General features: G+C 33.7%; 1 protein-coding gene and 1 non-coding gene across 2 annotated transcripts in view; one reads left to right on the plus strand and one right to left on the minus strand.

Annotated features, from left to right (window-relative positions):
• Positions 1-15,876, plus strand: part of LOC107145884 (protein NPAT) — a 50,431-nt gene that overhangs the window by 16,435 nt on the left and 18,120 nt on the right. The window contains exons 2-10 of the mRNA XM_015489918.2: positions 1,726-1,844; positions 6,123-6,183; positions 7,084-7,156; positions 8,739-8,779; positions 9,489-9,713; positions 10,886-10,967; positions 11,931-12,018; positions 12,882-12,973; positions 13,561-13,645. Coding sequence (XP_015345404.1) covers positions 1,726-1,844; positions 6,123-6,183; positions 7,084-7,156; positions 8,739-8,779; positions 9,489-9,713; positions 10,886-10,967; positions 11,931-12,018; positions 12,882-12,973; positions 13,561-13,645 — 866 coding nt within the window. The remainder of the gene's footprint in view (positions 1-1,725; positions 1,845-6,122; positions 6,184-7,083; positions 7,157-8,738; positions 8,780-9,488; positions 9,714-10,885; positions 10,968-11,930; positions 12,019-12,881; positions 12,974-13,560; positions 13,646-15,876) is intronic.
• LOC125613990 lies at positions 14,709-14,811 on the minus strand. Its single transcript, XR_007344635.1, has one exon. It is a non-coding gene; the product is annotated as a U6 spliceosomal RNA (small nuclear RNA).

Consider the following 15,876-nt stretch of genomic DNA (forward strand, 5'->3'; position numbering starts at 1 on the left):
TCAAACCCGGGACCTTTCACATGTGAGGCAAGCACTCTACCAACTGAGCTACATCCCCAGCCCCTATTTCGTTCTTTTTTACAATATATATTTCTTCATTGATATTTACTGTTCGATAAGATAGTATTCTTAAATTTCCTAAGCATGGTTTCTGAAACTATTTGAAAATGACTCAATGTCTTAAGTCCCATATCTGGGCTTCCTTGGCTGCTGTTTTTATTAACTGCTTTTTTTTAAATTTGCTTATTTATGTAAGTTTTCATTCTTCTGATTGTACATGATGTAGAATCATACCAGTCATGTAAAGATATATGCACCTAGGGTATTAATCATTAATGTCCGATTTCTTCTACTATCCTTCTTACCTCCATACTCCCTCCCCTCCCTTTACTTCCTTCTCTCTACTCTAAAGTACCTTTATTCTTCCCTAGCCCCCCCTACACACACCCCTTATTGTGAATTAGCATCTGCATATCAGAAAACATTCAGCCTTTAGTTTTGGGGGATTGGCTTATTTTGCTTAGCATGATATTCTCTAGCTCCATCCATTTACTGGCAAATGCCATAATTTCATTATTCTTTAAGGCTGAGTAATATTCCATTGGATATCATTAGGCAGAGAGTGAAGCATATAGTTAAATAGTTTTGACAAAAAGTAAAAGATGACATTTTTTTATCCATTCATCTGTTGAAGAGCACCTAGATTGTTTCCATAGTTTAGCTATTATTAACTTTTTATTAGACATTGATTTTCTTAAATGTTGGGAACAGATAACTTCCATTGTTCCTAAGGGGGTGTCCGTGTGTGTTTTGGGGCCATGTTTATTAAAAATACATGTATATTAAAAATACAGCCCACCACTTGACAACTCTTAGCCTTTATGTGTTACAGATCTTGTAACTTGTGAGGCTTTCAGTCCCAAAATGTATAAATTAAAAGTTGGGGCTGGGGTTGTGGCTCAGTGGTAGAGTGCTCGTTTACCTAACACACATGAGGCACTGGGTTCAAACCTCAGCACCACGGAAAAATTAAATAAAGATATTATGTCCACCTACAACTAAAAAAATAAATATTAAAAAAAGTTTAAGGATTTTCTGTCTGATCTTTCATGAAGAGTAGATAAGTCTTCTGTTTGCTTTTTCAGTTAAATCATTAGGCAGAGAGTGAAACATACTTAAGCAATTTTGACAGAATGTAGGTGTTTTTATAATATAGCAAGTGAATTGTATATCATCTCCTGGCCTAGGTGTTATAAAGTAGAAGAACTTATTTAAAATTTCTGCATTGGATTTCCTAGATTCCTAACTGTGAAGTAATTACACTTTGTCAGGCACCTCATTTTACAAGCTTAGCTAAAATTGTTCCTATAAAAAAAGCTACCAGGGGCTGGGGATGTGGCTTAAGCGGTAGCGTGCTCACCTGGCATGCGTAAGGCCCGGGTTGGATCCTCAGCACCACATACAAACAAAGATGTTATGTCTGCCGAAAAACTAAAAATAAATAAATAAATATTTAAAAAAAAAAAAAAACTACCAATATGGTCTATCAGCTACACTTTGTATTATAGCACAACATAGTGTTTCCAGGCAAGTCTGCAGAATACCAGCACATTCTACCTCACTCCTTTTATGTATTGGTACTTACTCTGGTGTTTTCAATAATAGCATTTTTACCAAAAGTACAGAATGTATTGAAAGTACCTAAAGTTTTATTTTTTTATTTAGGTTACTTACAACAAGAAAACCTCACTTCTACCTGCCAGACCTTTATTTTGGAAAGTTCAAATTTAAAAGAATATGCAGAACACTGTACAGATGAAGGTTTTATCCCAGCCTGCTTACTGGTGAGTTACTTGTTCCTTAATGGAAATATTTCTTCCTTGACCAACATGAGAGACGATAAACACAGTCTTTCAGCTCTTCAAAGTCAGGTGCCATGACACACAAATATAGTCCCAGCTACTGGGGAGGTTGCTGCAGGAAGATCATTGGAGCTCAGGAGTTCATGGCCAGCCTAGGCAACATAGTGAGACACCTGTCTCAATTTTTGAAAGATTTAAAAATCAGCAAAGTGAGAATTGGCAGAAATTAAATAGTTTATATTCATCTGGGACTGATAAGAACCAGAAAAGTTCAACTGTTCTTTTTACACATTTATGCTAACGTGTTCAAGGAATTACATCTTCGCCTTTGAGAATCAGTTCAGAATGACACTCTTATATCTGATTAGTTTCACTGCTGTTTTTCTCAGCTTATTTTTATTGGTGTTGGCTTATTTATCTGTCAGCTTACTTTAGACAAATATAAAACAGGTATTTTGGTATCTTGATGTTTTGTAAATATTACTATACCAACAGAGCACCCTTTATCATTAGAATGGATAAATTCTAGAACTATGTTATTTCATGTGGCATTTGTCCTTCTGTTTTATACTCCTTAGAGACATAATTTTCTGTGTAGGAAACCTAAAAGAATCTACAAAAATTGCAGTCTGTCTGGGGCTGAGGATATAGCTCAGGCAGTAGAGTGTTTGCCTCACATGCACAAGGCACTGGATTCAATCCCCAGCACCACCAAAAAAGTAAAAGCAATCTATCAAGGTAATGGGATACAAAATATATATAAAAGTCCATGGTATTTCTACATATATGCAGTAAAAAATAGAGATTTGAAATCTTTCTAAATAACCATTTATACTAGCAATAAATAAACAAAATGCTTTGATAATCTAACAAATCTGTATGATAAAACTGCATGAACGGGTTCTGGGGCTGTAGCTCAGTGGTAGAGTGCCTGCCCTGCACATGTGAGGCACTGGGTTTGATCCTCAGCACCACATAAAAATAAATAAAGATATTGAGTTCATCTACAATTAAAAAATATTTTTTTAAAAAAAAAACTGCATGAGCCACTTTCTCAGTAGGACTAGAAAGCACAGGAAACAATGCCAAGAGTAATTAAATGGGATGACATCAAATTAAAAAGCTTCTGCATAACAAAATAATTATGAATGTGAAGAGAGAACCTACAGAATGGGAGAAAATCTTGGCTAGGTACTCTTCTGACAGAGGATTAATATCTAGAATATATAAAGAGATAAAAAAAATCTTTACACCAAAAGTTAAATAACCCAGTTAAGAAATGGACAAATGTGGGGCTAGGGTTGTGGCTCGGGGGTAGAGTGCTTGCCTGGCACGCATGAGGCACTGGGTTCAATCCTCAGCACCACATAAAAAAGTAATATAAAGATATTGTGTACACCTAGAACTAAAGAAAATAAATATTTTTAAAAAAGAAATGGGCAAATGAATTAAATAGACACTTCTCAAAATAGGAAATACCGAGCCTGGGGTTGTGGCTCAGTGGTAGAGCACTTGCCTATTATGTGTGAGACACTGAGTTTGATCCCCAACACCATATAAAAATGAAAACAAATAAAATATAGGCATTGTGTCCATCTACAACTACAAAATGTTTTAAAAAGAAATACTAAGGGCCAAGAAATATATTTTTTAAAAAGTCCAACATCATTAGCAATTAAGGAATGCAAATCAAAACTACACTGAGATCTCATTTCACTCCAGTTAGAATGGCATTCATCAAGAATACAAACAATTATAAACACTGGAGAGGAGGGAGAAAAAGAAATACTTATATTATTGATGGATTTTTTTTTTTTAAATACTTGAGATCTACTCTTTTTGTTGTTGTTTTGTTTTTAGTTTAAGATGGACACAGTCAATATCTTTATTTTATTTATGGTTCTGAGGATTGAACCCAGTGCCTCACGTGTGCTAGGTGAGCGTTCTAGCACTGAGTTACAACCCCAGCCTGGGATTGTTAATCGGTACAACCACTATGGAAACCAGTGGTGAGGTTCCTCAAAAAACTAGGCATGGAACCACCATATAACTAGCTAGCTATACCACTCCTTGGTGTTTATCCCAAAGAATTAAAGTCATCTTCCTACAGTACTGTGTACATACCCATGTTTATAGCAACACAATTCACAATAACGAAACTAGGGAACCAGTGTAGATATCTATCAATCTATCTATTCTTTATCAATGAATGGATAAAGAAAGTGTGGTAATATATACACTATGGGATTTGATTTGACCATAAAGAAAAGTGAAGTCATGCTAGGAAAATGAATGGAAGTAGAGACTGTCATGTTAAGTGGAATAAGTCAAACTCAGAAGGTCAAGGATCTTGTTTTCTTTCATATGTAGAAGCCAGAGTGGATAAAAGAAAAGAAGGTAGGGGTGGATCTCCTAAAAATCTAGGGGAGATCAGTAGAGGAAAGGGACCAAGGGATGGAAAGCAGGGAAGGAGCGGGGAAGTGCTGTAGAGTTATATTGGCCAAATTATATTGCTATATTGTGTGTGTGTATGAATACATAACAATAAATCCAATCAATATGTACAACTATAGAGCACCAATTAAAAAGTGGAAAAAATTAATACAAAAATAAAATTGAATTTTGTATAAACAATAAATAATTTATTTTAAGTATGTTCCAATACAAAGAGCTGCATGAAAGAAACCTAAGATATAAATAAAAGGAAAATGATACTATGTTCACGGATTGAGATAGTATCATTAAGAATTTAATTATCCCAATTTGATTTATAGATTTATCATAGTCAGAATTCCCACATGCAATTTGTATATTGAAACATATTACATTTTAAATTTTCCATGGAAAGGGATGAGAAAAGCCCAAACAATTCTGAAAAAGACAACTTGGAGGACTACCATTTCAAAAGCAAGATTAAGAAAAGCAAAGAAAGACTGAGAACCGCACAGATAAGAGGAATCTAAGGAGTGATATCTAAATGCAACCTGGCATCCTAGATTGGATCTTGAAACAGGAAAAAGACATCAGTGGAAAAACTCGAAAAAAAAATCTGAAAAAAATATGTAGGGTAGTTAATAGTAATTTAAACTGTTATTTCTTAGTATTGATTGAAGTCCAATGCTTATATAAGATCTTAAAATAATAATATGCTGATTGAAGGCTATTATGGGAACTCTAAAATATCTTTAGATTTATTTGTCCCACATATAGTAAGTGTTGAATTTGAAACAAAAACTGTGAGCTCAAAAATCCTTGTTCTTCCCTATAATCTCAAACTTGAAGTTATAGAAGCCTGCTGTGGTCATAGTGGGAACCATTGGGGGGGGGGTCATGAATAAATAAGTAGGCTAATGATATTGAGGACAAGAATATACTGATTCTGGGTGGGATTGTGGCTCAGTGGTAGAGTGCTTGTCTGGCACGGGCGGGGCCGGGGTTCGATCCTCAGGACCACATTAAAAAAATAAATAAAAAGTATTGTGTTGTGTCCATCTATACCTAAAAAAAAAAAAAAAGAATATACTGATTCTTAGGAAAATTATCTCTTACACACTCAATTTTTTCATTTGTTCTACTGTAGGTTCACATGGCTTTTAGGATAATATGTAGCCAGAGCAGATTAGGATTAGATCCCTATTGTTTTGTTTTGTGGCAATGAGGATTGAATCCAGGGGCACTCTGTCACTAGGCTACATTCCCAGTCCCCACCACCGTCTTGTTTTTAATGTTGAGACACGGTTTTGCTAAGGTTTGGGGGCTGTTCTTGAACTTGACATCCTCCTGTCTCAGCCTCCCTAATCTTCTGATATTACAGTCATGCACCACCACGCTTGACAGTTTTTATTTATTTGTTTATTTATTTTTGTGGTGCTGAGGATGGAACCCAGGGCCCTGCACATACTAGGTGAGCGCTCCACTACTGAGCCACAACCCCAGCCCCAATCTGACAATTTTTAAGCAGTTGTTTGATTGAATCTCTCCTCCCACCTAAAACCTGCATTTCTGTCCTAGGACTGTCTTAGCTAAAGAAATACATAGTCACAATGTCCTATTGAAATAGGCAAGATTCTTTATTTTCAGAAGATTTCATCAAACCCATAACTTGAGTGGTTTTTTTCATTTTTGATGATGTCCTTTTTAGCCTTTCATCATCAGCTCTTTTGCAATATGGATCTTTTATTAACTTTTGAATGATGAAATCAGAGTGAGAAATTAATTGGTAGTAAATTATTTTGGTAATGTTTGATTCTTTTTTTTCAGTCCTTATTTGGAAAAAACTTGACAACAATTTTGAATGAATATGTAGCTATGAAAGCAAAAGGTAAGAACTCGGGTTCAGGGATTTTTATATTGATGTATACAGTATTTATTGATTAATTAGAAATAATTTTTTAAAGATATTTCTGTAAAAAAACTCTTGAAAACTTTTCTCAATTGTGATGAGATAAATTTTATTGGTGAACATCTAATTTATTTGTTTATATGGAGTACTTCATAAATTTCAAAATTCTGAATGTTAACAAATATAGCTCAAACTTAATCATTTAAAAAAGTCATAAAACTAATACTTGCCTAAATTAATGATAAGTTAGAAGAAAGTTCTGATTGTTTATTCTCTAATATTAATTATTTCCATAACTTACAACATTAACAAATAATTATTAAGGAATTAATTATCATAAAGTGATAACACAAAAGAAATATAATAACTACTGTCAGTAAGTATTGTACTAGATGCTTTCATGGTTTATCTCATTTAGTCTTGAACCCTAAAACGTATTTTTGAGGCCTATTTTTAAGCATAAGGAAATAGAGAATTATATTTCCACAGTCACAAAGAATGAGCATAACCTTTATGATAATTATTTGTCATAAAGTAAGTTGTTTTAACTCACTTTTGAATGTCAGATGAAATCAGATAGAGGGAAGATCAAAAATAGTTTGTCATCTTTTAATTCAAAATGATAAAAGAATAATTAGCCAAAGGATGTGGCTGAGTTTACATAAATTTCCACTTCTACTCATATTGTGTTTCATATTCAAAGACTTAAAAAAACAAGGCAGCCTCACTATACCCTTGTTCAGACCATTTTACAAACAGGTTTATTTTCTCAGTTCCCAACATCATGTCAATAGTTGAGAGAGGTTTTTTTGTTTGTTTTCTTTGTTCAAATTGAATGATGAATTTTCTCCAACTTGGTTTATTTCCCTTTTGTTTTAGAAACATCAAATGATGTCCCAGCAATAATGTCATCTTTGTGGAAGAAGTTAGACCACACACTTTCCCAGATCAGGTACTAAGCTTATTAAAGTGTGCATAATGATATGTTTGGAATACAAACATATTTTGAGTTTTAAAATTCTTTAAGACGTGTATGATACACTTATAACATTTACCTAATTTTGAAATTATTTAGAGATTATTGATATTTCTTTGTCTTTAGATGGAATAATTTGAAATAAATTGTGGACTTTTAATAAAATGTTTACAGATGAAGAAATTGAGTTATATAGAACTTTGAAGACAGTGTCTCAAGTTTTTGTAGCAATTTAGAGACAGATCTTGGGCTAGAATATAAGTCTCCTAATTCCAGTCCATTGTCAATTCCCTAAGAAAACACTCTTCATAACATATTCAGAGAATTAATATATTAAATGTCCAGTTTGGTTCTTCCCTTGTAAAGAAACAAGCCTGATGAATAATGCTACATCTAGACTCTTTTACCTTTAGAATTTTCTTATGGTATTATGTATACAGTGTATTCTGTATAGTGTTCACAGCCTGGAAATGCTAGATTCATTGTCCTTGGAAAGATGCCAGCCCTACTGGTATCAATTTTGTAATATCTGTTATTTTGACAATTGGTTGTGAAAAGTCATAGTCTATTACCCTCTTTCATAGAGTTAAAAGTAAAAACCCCATCTAACTTCAGCAGAGTCCTGATTTTCTTTATTAGCTTCAACTTGGAAAATAGCTCCAAATGCTTTCATCCTAACTCTGGATTATATCTTATTTGATGATCTTATCTATTTACTTTTCCTGGCTCATCTTTTCTACAAATTATCTTCAAAGACATTCACAATTGTATCTAAAGTTTTATGGCTCTTGTGGATGGAGTCTTATCTGATGAAATTTCTGTAGTGTTTGTGACTGCTTACCAAATACATGGGTGGAGTAACTAAGATTCATAGTAAATTGATTAGCTTGTACTGTGAGTTTTCCTATGTTTTTCTCCTTTAGAAGTAAAATAAATCCTTAAGTCATAAACTTATTAGAAGCAAGATATCCTTTGACATAAATTTTGGAATTTTGAAGTATTAATGTATGTGAAATCAGAATTTCTTCTTGGGAAAGCATCCCTATAATTGTGAACTATAATTTAAATAATAATATACTTTGAATATAGCTTACTTAAATATATATAGAGTTCCTAAAATTTTGTCAAACTGTACTCTTAATATCAAAGCATTCTGATGCATGTTGAATTGAATAATCTGTTGTGCGAATGTATTTATATGTCACTGTCTTTCTCCCAAAGCAAATCAGAGTTGCTTACTCAAAAAATTTGTTAAACCAGGCTGGGGTTGTGGCCCAGTGGTAGAGTGATCACTTAGCACAGGAGGCACTGGGTTCGATCCTCAGCACCACATAAAAAAAAAATAAATAAAATTTTAAAGATATTGTGTTCGTCTATAACTAAAAATATATATTTTTTTAATTGTTAGGTTTTGGGGGGGTTGGGGGTTTTGTTTGTTTGTTTGTTTTTGTCTGAGAGACATCTATCACAATTAGCTTCAGGTCTGACTATAAGTAAACCAGAGTATATCTGAGCAACAAAAATTTTTAGTGAATAACCACTTTGTTTTATTTGTTAGGAGCATGCAAAGTTCCCCAGGATTTGCTGCCAATCAGAGAGGTTAGTATAAAACTTTAAACAGCATTCAGCATTACTTCAAACACCATCTATCTAATGAATGTTTTAATTAACAGTACATATGTGCTAAGTATATGTTTGTTTGTTTTTTAATTTATATATGACAGCGGAATGCATTACAATTCTTATTACACATATAGAGCACAATTTTTCATATCTCTAGTTGTATACAAAGTATATTCATACCAATTCGTGTCTTCATACATGTACTTTGCATAATATTGCTCATCATATTCCACCATCATTTATAACTCCATGCCCCCCTCCCTTCCCCCTACCCCTTCTACCCTATCTAGAATTCATCTATTCTTCCCATGCTCCCAAGTAGGGTTATCATATTAGGAAGTACTTTATCAATGTGTGTGTGTGTGTGTGTGTGTGTATTTCAAAGGAAAAATTCCTGCATTTTTCCATTGACTCCCAGGTAGTAGTAGCATTTTTTTATTCTCATTCTATAATTTTGAATTTCTTAATTTGTGAGGATGAGTTTTTGCAGAACAAATGTACTTTGGGATTTATAAAGTATAAATGTTTATTTTTTTGTTTCTTAAGAAATTAATGTACTTCATATGTTTAAGGGCCGTCTTTGAATCTGTACATTTTACATGTTATATAGTATATATAGGTCATTTTGACTTTTAAAATTCCAGAATTACTAACATTAATTTTTTTTAATGCTCGTGTGTTTCAGCCCGAACAAGAAATGGAATTGCAGAAATCAAACGACAGAGAAGGCTTGCCTCTCAAACAGCTCCCGTCAGTTCAGAGTTACTGACTTTACCGTATGTTTCAGGACAATTTACCACTTCTCCCTTGACAGCTACACAAGCTGTTAGACCAGCTAGCCAAATTTCAACTCCAATGAGGTCAAATTTTGTAGTGGTCAACCATTCACAGTCACAAGATACTGTAACTAGTAAGTTTAAATTTTGTTCTTTTAATTTTGTTGTTAATTAAGTTGTTAATCAATGAGATGGTCTACTAATGTCTCTACTCATAGTACAGAATTATGGTCAAATAAAAAGATGAGAGACTAGAAGTGGAATAGACTTTACGTGACTTTGCTACAAAATAAGCATATAAAATCTAGGGGCTGGGGTTGTGACTCAGTGGTAGAGCAGTTGCCTAGGATGTGTGAGGCACTAGATTTGATTTCTCAGCACCACATAGAAGTAAATAAATGTCCATCAACAACTAAATTTTTTTTTAAAAATATAGGAATCATTTTAGTCCTGGGTTCTTCCTAAACTTTAACAGAAGCCAACCTTCAGTTCTCTTCTAATCCTAATTTTAGGAATTAATAGAAAAGACTCTTGTATTTTTATTTAAAACAGAATAAATATTGTATTTAATCAACTCCTAACCTTTATTTATGGCAGTTTGCCCTCCTGGAATAAGAAATATCTTTGTAGCTCCCCTCTTTCTCTGTGTTAAAAACCTTTCATGTTCTCAGCTAAATCTTTTTTTTTTTTTTTTTTAAGTTGTTGATGGACACAAACCTTTATTTATTTATTTGTTTTTTTATGTGGTGCTGAGGATCAAACCCAGTGCCTCACACATGCCAGATGAGCATTCCACCACTGAGCCACAATCCCAATTCATCTTGGCTGAATCTCAAGAGCTAGAAATAAACTTAGAAATCATTTGGTACACCTTGCTTGTTGTGTGCTTGTTATATAGTGAAAGTGCATGATAGCAGGAAGGAAGAAGTAAGTTTATAATGTAGTTGGAATTAGAATTTCAAGGTCAGTTCTCTCAGTTCCCAGTCCAGTAGTCTTCTGTGCAACTAAAGTTTTTTACCATCCATTAAGATCTTCCTCATTTCTATCTTTTCTCCAAATCCTTTTCTATACTCAGAACACTTTGTTTATACTTCACACTTTTTTGTTCTGCAGTGTTTTTTGTTGTGATTATATTGTACTTTGTATTTTACTGTAGAACCTTAAGGCATAAGGACGAGGTTTACAGAATTTAATATAAAATAAAAATCAATATTTAATGTTTCTTATCCCATTTCAGGTTTAGAAAAGTTTAGTCTCCCTAGCTTATTGGGGTTTTTGTTTGTTTTGTTTTGTTGTTTAAATACAGCTGGAGAGGCTCTAAACATCATTCCTGGCCCTCAGGAAAGGAAAACTCATGCCAGTTTAATGTCTCCTGGTAGACGTAAAAGGTAAATACTTTTATGAAGCGTATATCGAAACAAAGAATTACAGCAAGATATTTCTATTGTGTATAAAGTAGCAAGACTATTAAGTTCTTGGGACTGGGTACTACTATATCCGTTCTAAAACATGTTGCCTTTTCTCACATTCTAAATTTATTGAACTTAAGTTGCATCCTTTAATCAATGCCATATTATTGTTTCATTGGAGTTTTTTTTGTTTTGTTTTTTGGTAGTGGTATGTTAAATAATGATATGTCTTATAGTTGATGTTATCTCAGATTTTTTTTGAAACAAGTGCTTTTTAGATGAATATAAACAATGCAATATGTTTATTTACAAACATAGAACTTTAAGTCAGTTAATGGAATCTTTTCAGGTACAAGTTTCAAGAAAAGTTCTTTATTGCCTAGCCTGTGTCTCTTTGAAGAATATTTCAGAAAAAAAGAGAGAAGACCCCTTCCCCCCCCCCCCCCCGGTTTCTCACCTGCCCATCAATGGGTATTTTTCTTGTTATCTCTAATTCAAGATTTACTTTATCACAAGCTTCCTTTATTGCTAGGCTTATTTACTATAAGCTCTCTCACTTAACCACATAAAATAATAACTATTTCTAAGAGAGAAAACTTGGCTTTTTTTAAATGAAGTCTACACACATAATTTACTTCATTTCATTTTTCTGTAAATCCAATAATGTAGTTGGTCTTAACTTCAGTATAAAGTGGGTGAGAGGATAAGAGCTTATTTCATGCTTAAGATTATGTAGATAGTAAATGGTGAAGCAAGGCCTCAAAATTTATTTCTTCTGAGTTTAAGTGTGATAATGCCCTTTATACTTTGCTGCTTTTTGTTTCTATATAAAGAGAGAAAATGTGTTCTACCATGATGATCTTAAAATTTATGTCTATTCATATAATTATTAAACCTGTCAGACACAGTAGTTAAAAGACAAGCTTTTAAAATGTGTTGCAGTGAATCTCAAAGGAAAAGTGTCACTTTGTCAGGGCCTCATTCAACGATACGGAATTTCCAGGATCCAAATGCATTTGCAGTAGAAAAAGTAAGTGATCTTCCCAATTTTCGCATCTTGAATTATTCCTGAATTTAAAAATTCTGATGTGTATACAAATGTGTATAAAGAGATATATGCAAATATGTGTATGAGTATATATGCCTATGTATGAACATACACATAGTATCCATGAGTATAAAATACAGTATTTCAGGGGCTGGGGTTGTGGTTCAGTGGTAGAGCACGTGCCTTGCACGTGTGAGGCACCAGGTTCGATCCTCAGCACCACATAAAAATAAAGGTATTGTAAGGTATTGTGTCCATCTACAAAAAAATAAATTAAAATACAGTATTTCTATAAGAGTGCACTATAAGACTGCAGTGGAATTGTCTTGGGATAGGAAGCAATAAGTTCAGAATAGATAGCATAGGCAAATGCTCCAAATAAGAAATGTTGGTATGTTTAATAATTGTAAATTCTTTTAAAATCATGCAGTATAATACTGCATTTTCTGGGATCAAGTTATTCTTCATATGATAAAGACTGTGAAACTGTATCCTGTAAGCAGTGAAGAAAGATAGTGAGAGATCTATAAAAATACACAAATTATTGCATGTTATGTTAATATGAAGGGATCCACCACAAATCCTGAGTTTCCATTTAGGTGTATTAAAACAACCCAGCTTCCAGTGATTAGTGTTTTGTTCTACATTTTGTTCGAGAGAGTCTTGCTATGTTGCCCAGATTGATTTCAAACTCCTGAGCTTAATTGCTCTTTCTGCCTCAGCCCTCTCAGTAGCTAGAACTATAAGCATACACCAGCATGCCTAGTTCCAGTGATTAGTTTTTTAAAATAAGTAAGACAATACTCCTTACTATCCTTTATTAATGCAGACTTTTTTTCCCTCAGCAAATGGTTATTGAAAATGCACGAGAAAAAATATTAAGCAACAAATCTCTTCAAGAAAAGCTAGCAGAAAACATTAATAAGTTTTTGACCAAGTAAGTTTTTACCAGTTAAAATCCTTAATAGTTTTTGCCTAATTGCATAACTGTTGTGCTAGTCAGCTTTTTATGACTGTGGCATAATACCTGAGAAAAACAAATAAGGAAAGTTTATTTAGCTCTGTTTTAGAGGGTTAAGTCCATGTTCAGCTGGCTCCATTGTTTCTGGTCCCATAGTGGGATAGTACATTCTGGTGGAAGGGCGTGGCAAAACAGAGTTGCTCACCTCTTCATGGCCATTAAGCAGAAAGAAAGGGACTGGGACAAAATTGCCTCCAAGGACATACCCCCAAGGACTTTTCTCTCCAACTAGGTTCTACCTCCTATGATTTCCAACCCCTCCCACTAGTCCATTCAGCTGAGCATCCCTGAATGAATTAATCCATTGATGAGATCAGAAAATAGTATGCTATTTTCAATGTGAGGAGATAAGCAAAAATTATTCAACATTTGAATAATCACTTCCACAGATTCCCCGCCTCTGACCATTACTATATTAGGGACCAAGCCTTCTACATATGAGACTTTGGGGGGGCATTCCAAATCCAAACCATAACATATGCTCAATATTTTCTGTTTTTCAGTGATAATATTGCTCAAGTACCTAAGCCAACAGATAGCAACCCTACTGAACCAGAGACTTCAATTGATGAACTCCTGGGACTTCCGGTATGAGTAGATACAGAGCGTGTGTGTGTGTGTGTGTGTGTGTGTATATATATAAATTTTACACTTGGCAGATAATTCTTTTATCTTCTTAAGACAGCAACAAGGACACAGTTCAAAGAGTTTATAGTTTCTCACAGAACTCCTTGTTTTGCTAAGCACAGCAAAACTTAGCTGTGTGCGTGAGCACATGTAGTGGTGGTAGTAGTAATAGTAGTAGTAGTACATACATTCATAGTTAAAATTGATAGTATTTTATTACCAAAAGATTACATATAAAAAAAATCTTTTAAAATTAAGATATAGCTTTATTACCCAAATAAAATGTGTCTGAACACATTTGGATAGTGAATTTTCAGAGTGAGTTTATATTTATATTTTATTACTTAAGTAATAAAAGTAATAATATATTTCTAACCCATCTAGTAGCTAACCAACTTTACCAGATACCAGTAAAACACTCTTAAGCACATAAAACAAAATCAATGTTGGATTTTTAAGTATCTAATACTTAAAAATTTAATAGTATTTATTTATCTTTGTGTTTAATACTTGTTTATTACATTTACTATATGGTGTTTGTTACATTTCTAATAATTTAAAGAAACAGTGAGGGTAGTGTGTTAAAGTTAAATAATGGATACAAGTATAAAACACTTTTTAAAAAATAAATGTACTAACCAGATGAATAGTTGTGTGATGCTTATTGCTAATAGAAGAAATAGAGGGTCTGCAGTCACTGTTACTAGTCAGTGATGGTGAAATAAAAAGATGAGTTGGTAAAGGAGGAATCTTATAGTAAATATTGTAAAACTTGTTCATGTGGGAATGTGCTCTCTGAAGAGGCAATTGAGACACGTGCTTTTACTTGTAATATTGGACAATGTAAAGATTTTTATTGACTTCCCTGTGTGAGTTTGTTATAACAGGTCTTCTTTCAGTTAGTGAATTCTGGGTAAAACCATTGATGCACCACCACCCCCACACCACCCATGTCGGTTCTATCACTACTTCTTAAAAATCCTCTTCTATCTTAACATTTAACATATATCCTCTTTAATTTTTTTTTAATATGGAACTCTTCACATATATGCATGTCATCCTTGTGTAGAGGCCATTCCAATTTTCTCTGTATTGTTCCCATTTTAGTATATGTGCTGCTGATTTATTTTATTTTATTATGTGGTGCTGAGGATCAAACCCAGTGCCTTCTGCCACAGAGCTACAACCCTAGCCCTGTTTTAAATTTTTATAGTCTCCAAATCTTTACTATTTTCTCCACTAGTACATCAGATACTTACCCATATTCATGACTGTTACATACTATGAGGGATAATGAAGTGAAGACACACACATCCAGCCACTGTGGTGCATACCTGTAATTGCTGCTGGGAAAGCTGAGGCAGGAGGATTACAAGTTCAAATCCAGTCTGGGCCACTTAAGTCTCTGTCTCAACATTTAAAAAAAAAAAAAAAAAGAGTAAAGTGCCCCTGGGTTCAAAGCCCAGTACCAAAAAAAAGAAACACGATCCTCAGTTTTTGGTCATTCATAATATTGCATATTTGTGAAAACTTTAAAATTTAGATTTAAATTATTTATTTTGAACTAATAGAGGAATTTTTTTTTTTTTTTAAACCCAAGGACAAAAGACAAAACAGAAAAACAGTTGTTAGAAGCTAAAGTGGACATGTGGTACCTGACTTAATAGACCCAGGGTTCTCAATAAAGACAAAGCTCAGAAAAAAGCATATTTACAACCTAGAAATCCCAGGAGGTTCAGGAAGTAGCAGCAGCCCCTCTGAAAGTAAATGTAAATGTGAAACTACAAACAGGAAGATGAGGTGCAAAATCTAGGAAATAAAACTCCTTATCTCCATTCCTTGCTCTCTTCCAGAAATACTAATGCTAGTCATAAATTCTCCATCAAAATATCTTGACTAACTAGCTGGCCATGGTGATACATGCCTGTAATCCCAGTGACTAGGGAGGCTGAAGCAGGAGGATCGTAAGTTCAAAGCCAGACTCAACAATTTTTCAAGGCCTTCAGCAACTTAGTAAGACCCTGTCTCAAAAAGGGCTGGGGATGTGGCTCAGTGGTTAAGTGCCACTGGATTTAATCCCCAGTACTAAAAACAAACTTGAACTAATCTTGTTTCATTTCAAGTGAGCATATTATTACAATTAGATTTTCTTGAAAGGGAATGCTTCTACATAAAACAGCAAGATATCAGAT

Source organism: Marmota marmota, unplaced genomic scaffold (genome assembly GCF_001458135.2).
Source record: "Marmota marmota marmota unplaced genomic scaffold, marMar, whole genome shotgun sequence".
In the NCBI taxonomy this organism is placed as follows: Eukaryota; Metazoa; Chordata; class Mammalia; order Rodentia; family Sciuridae; genus Marmota; species Marmota marmota.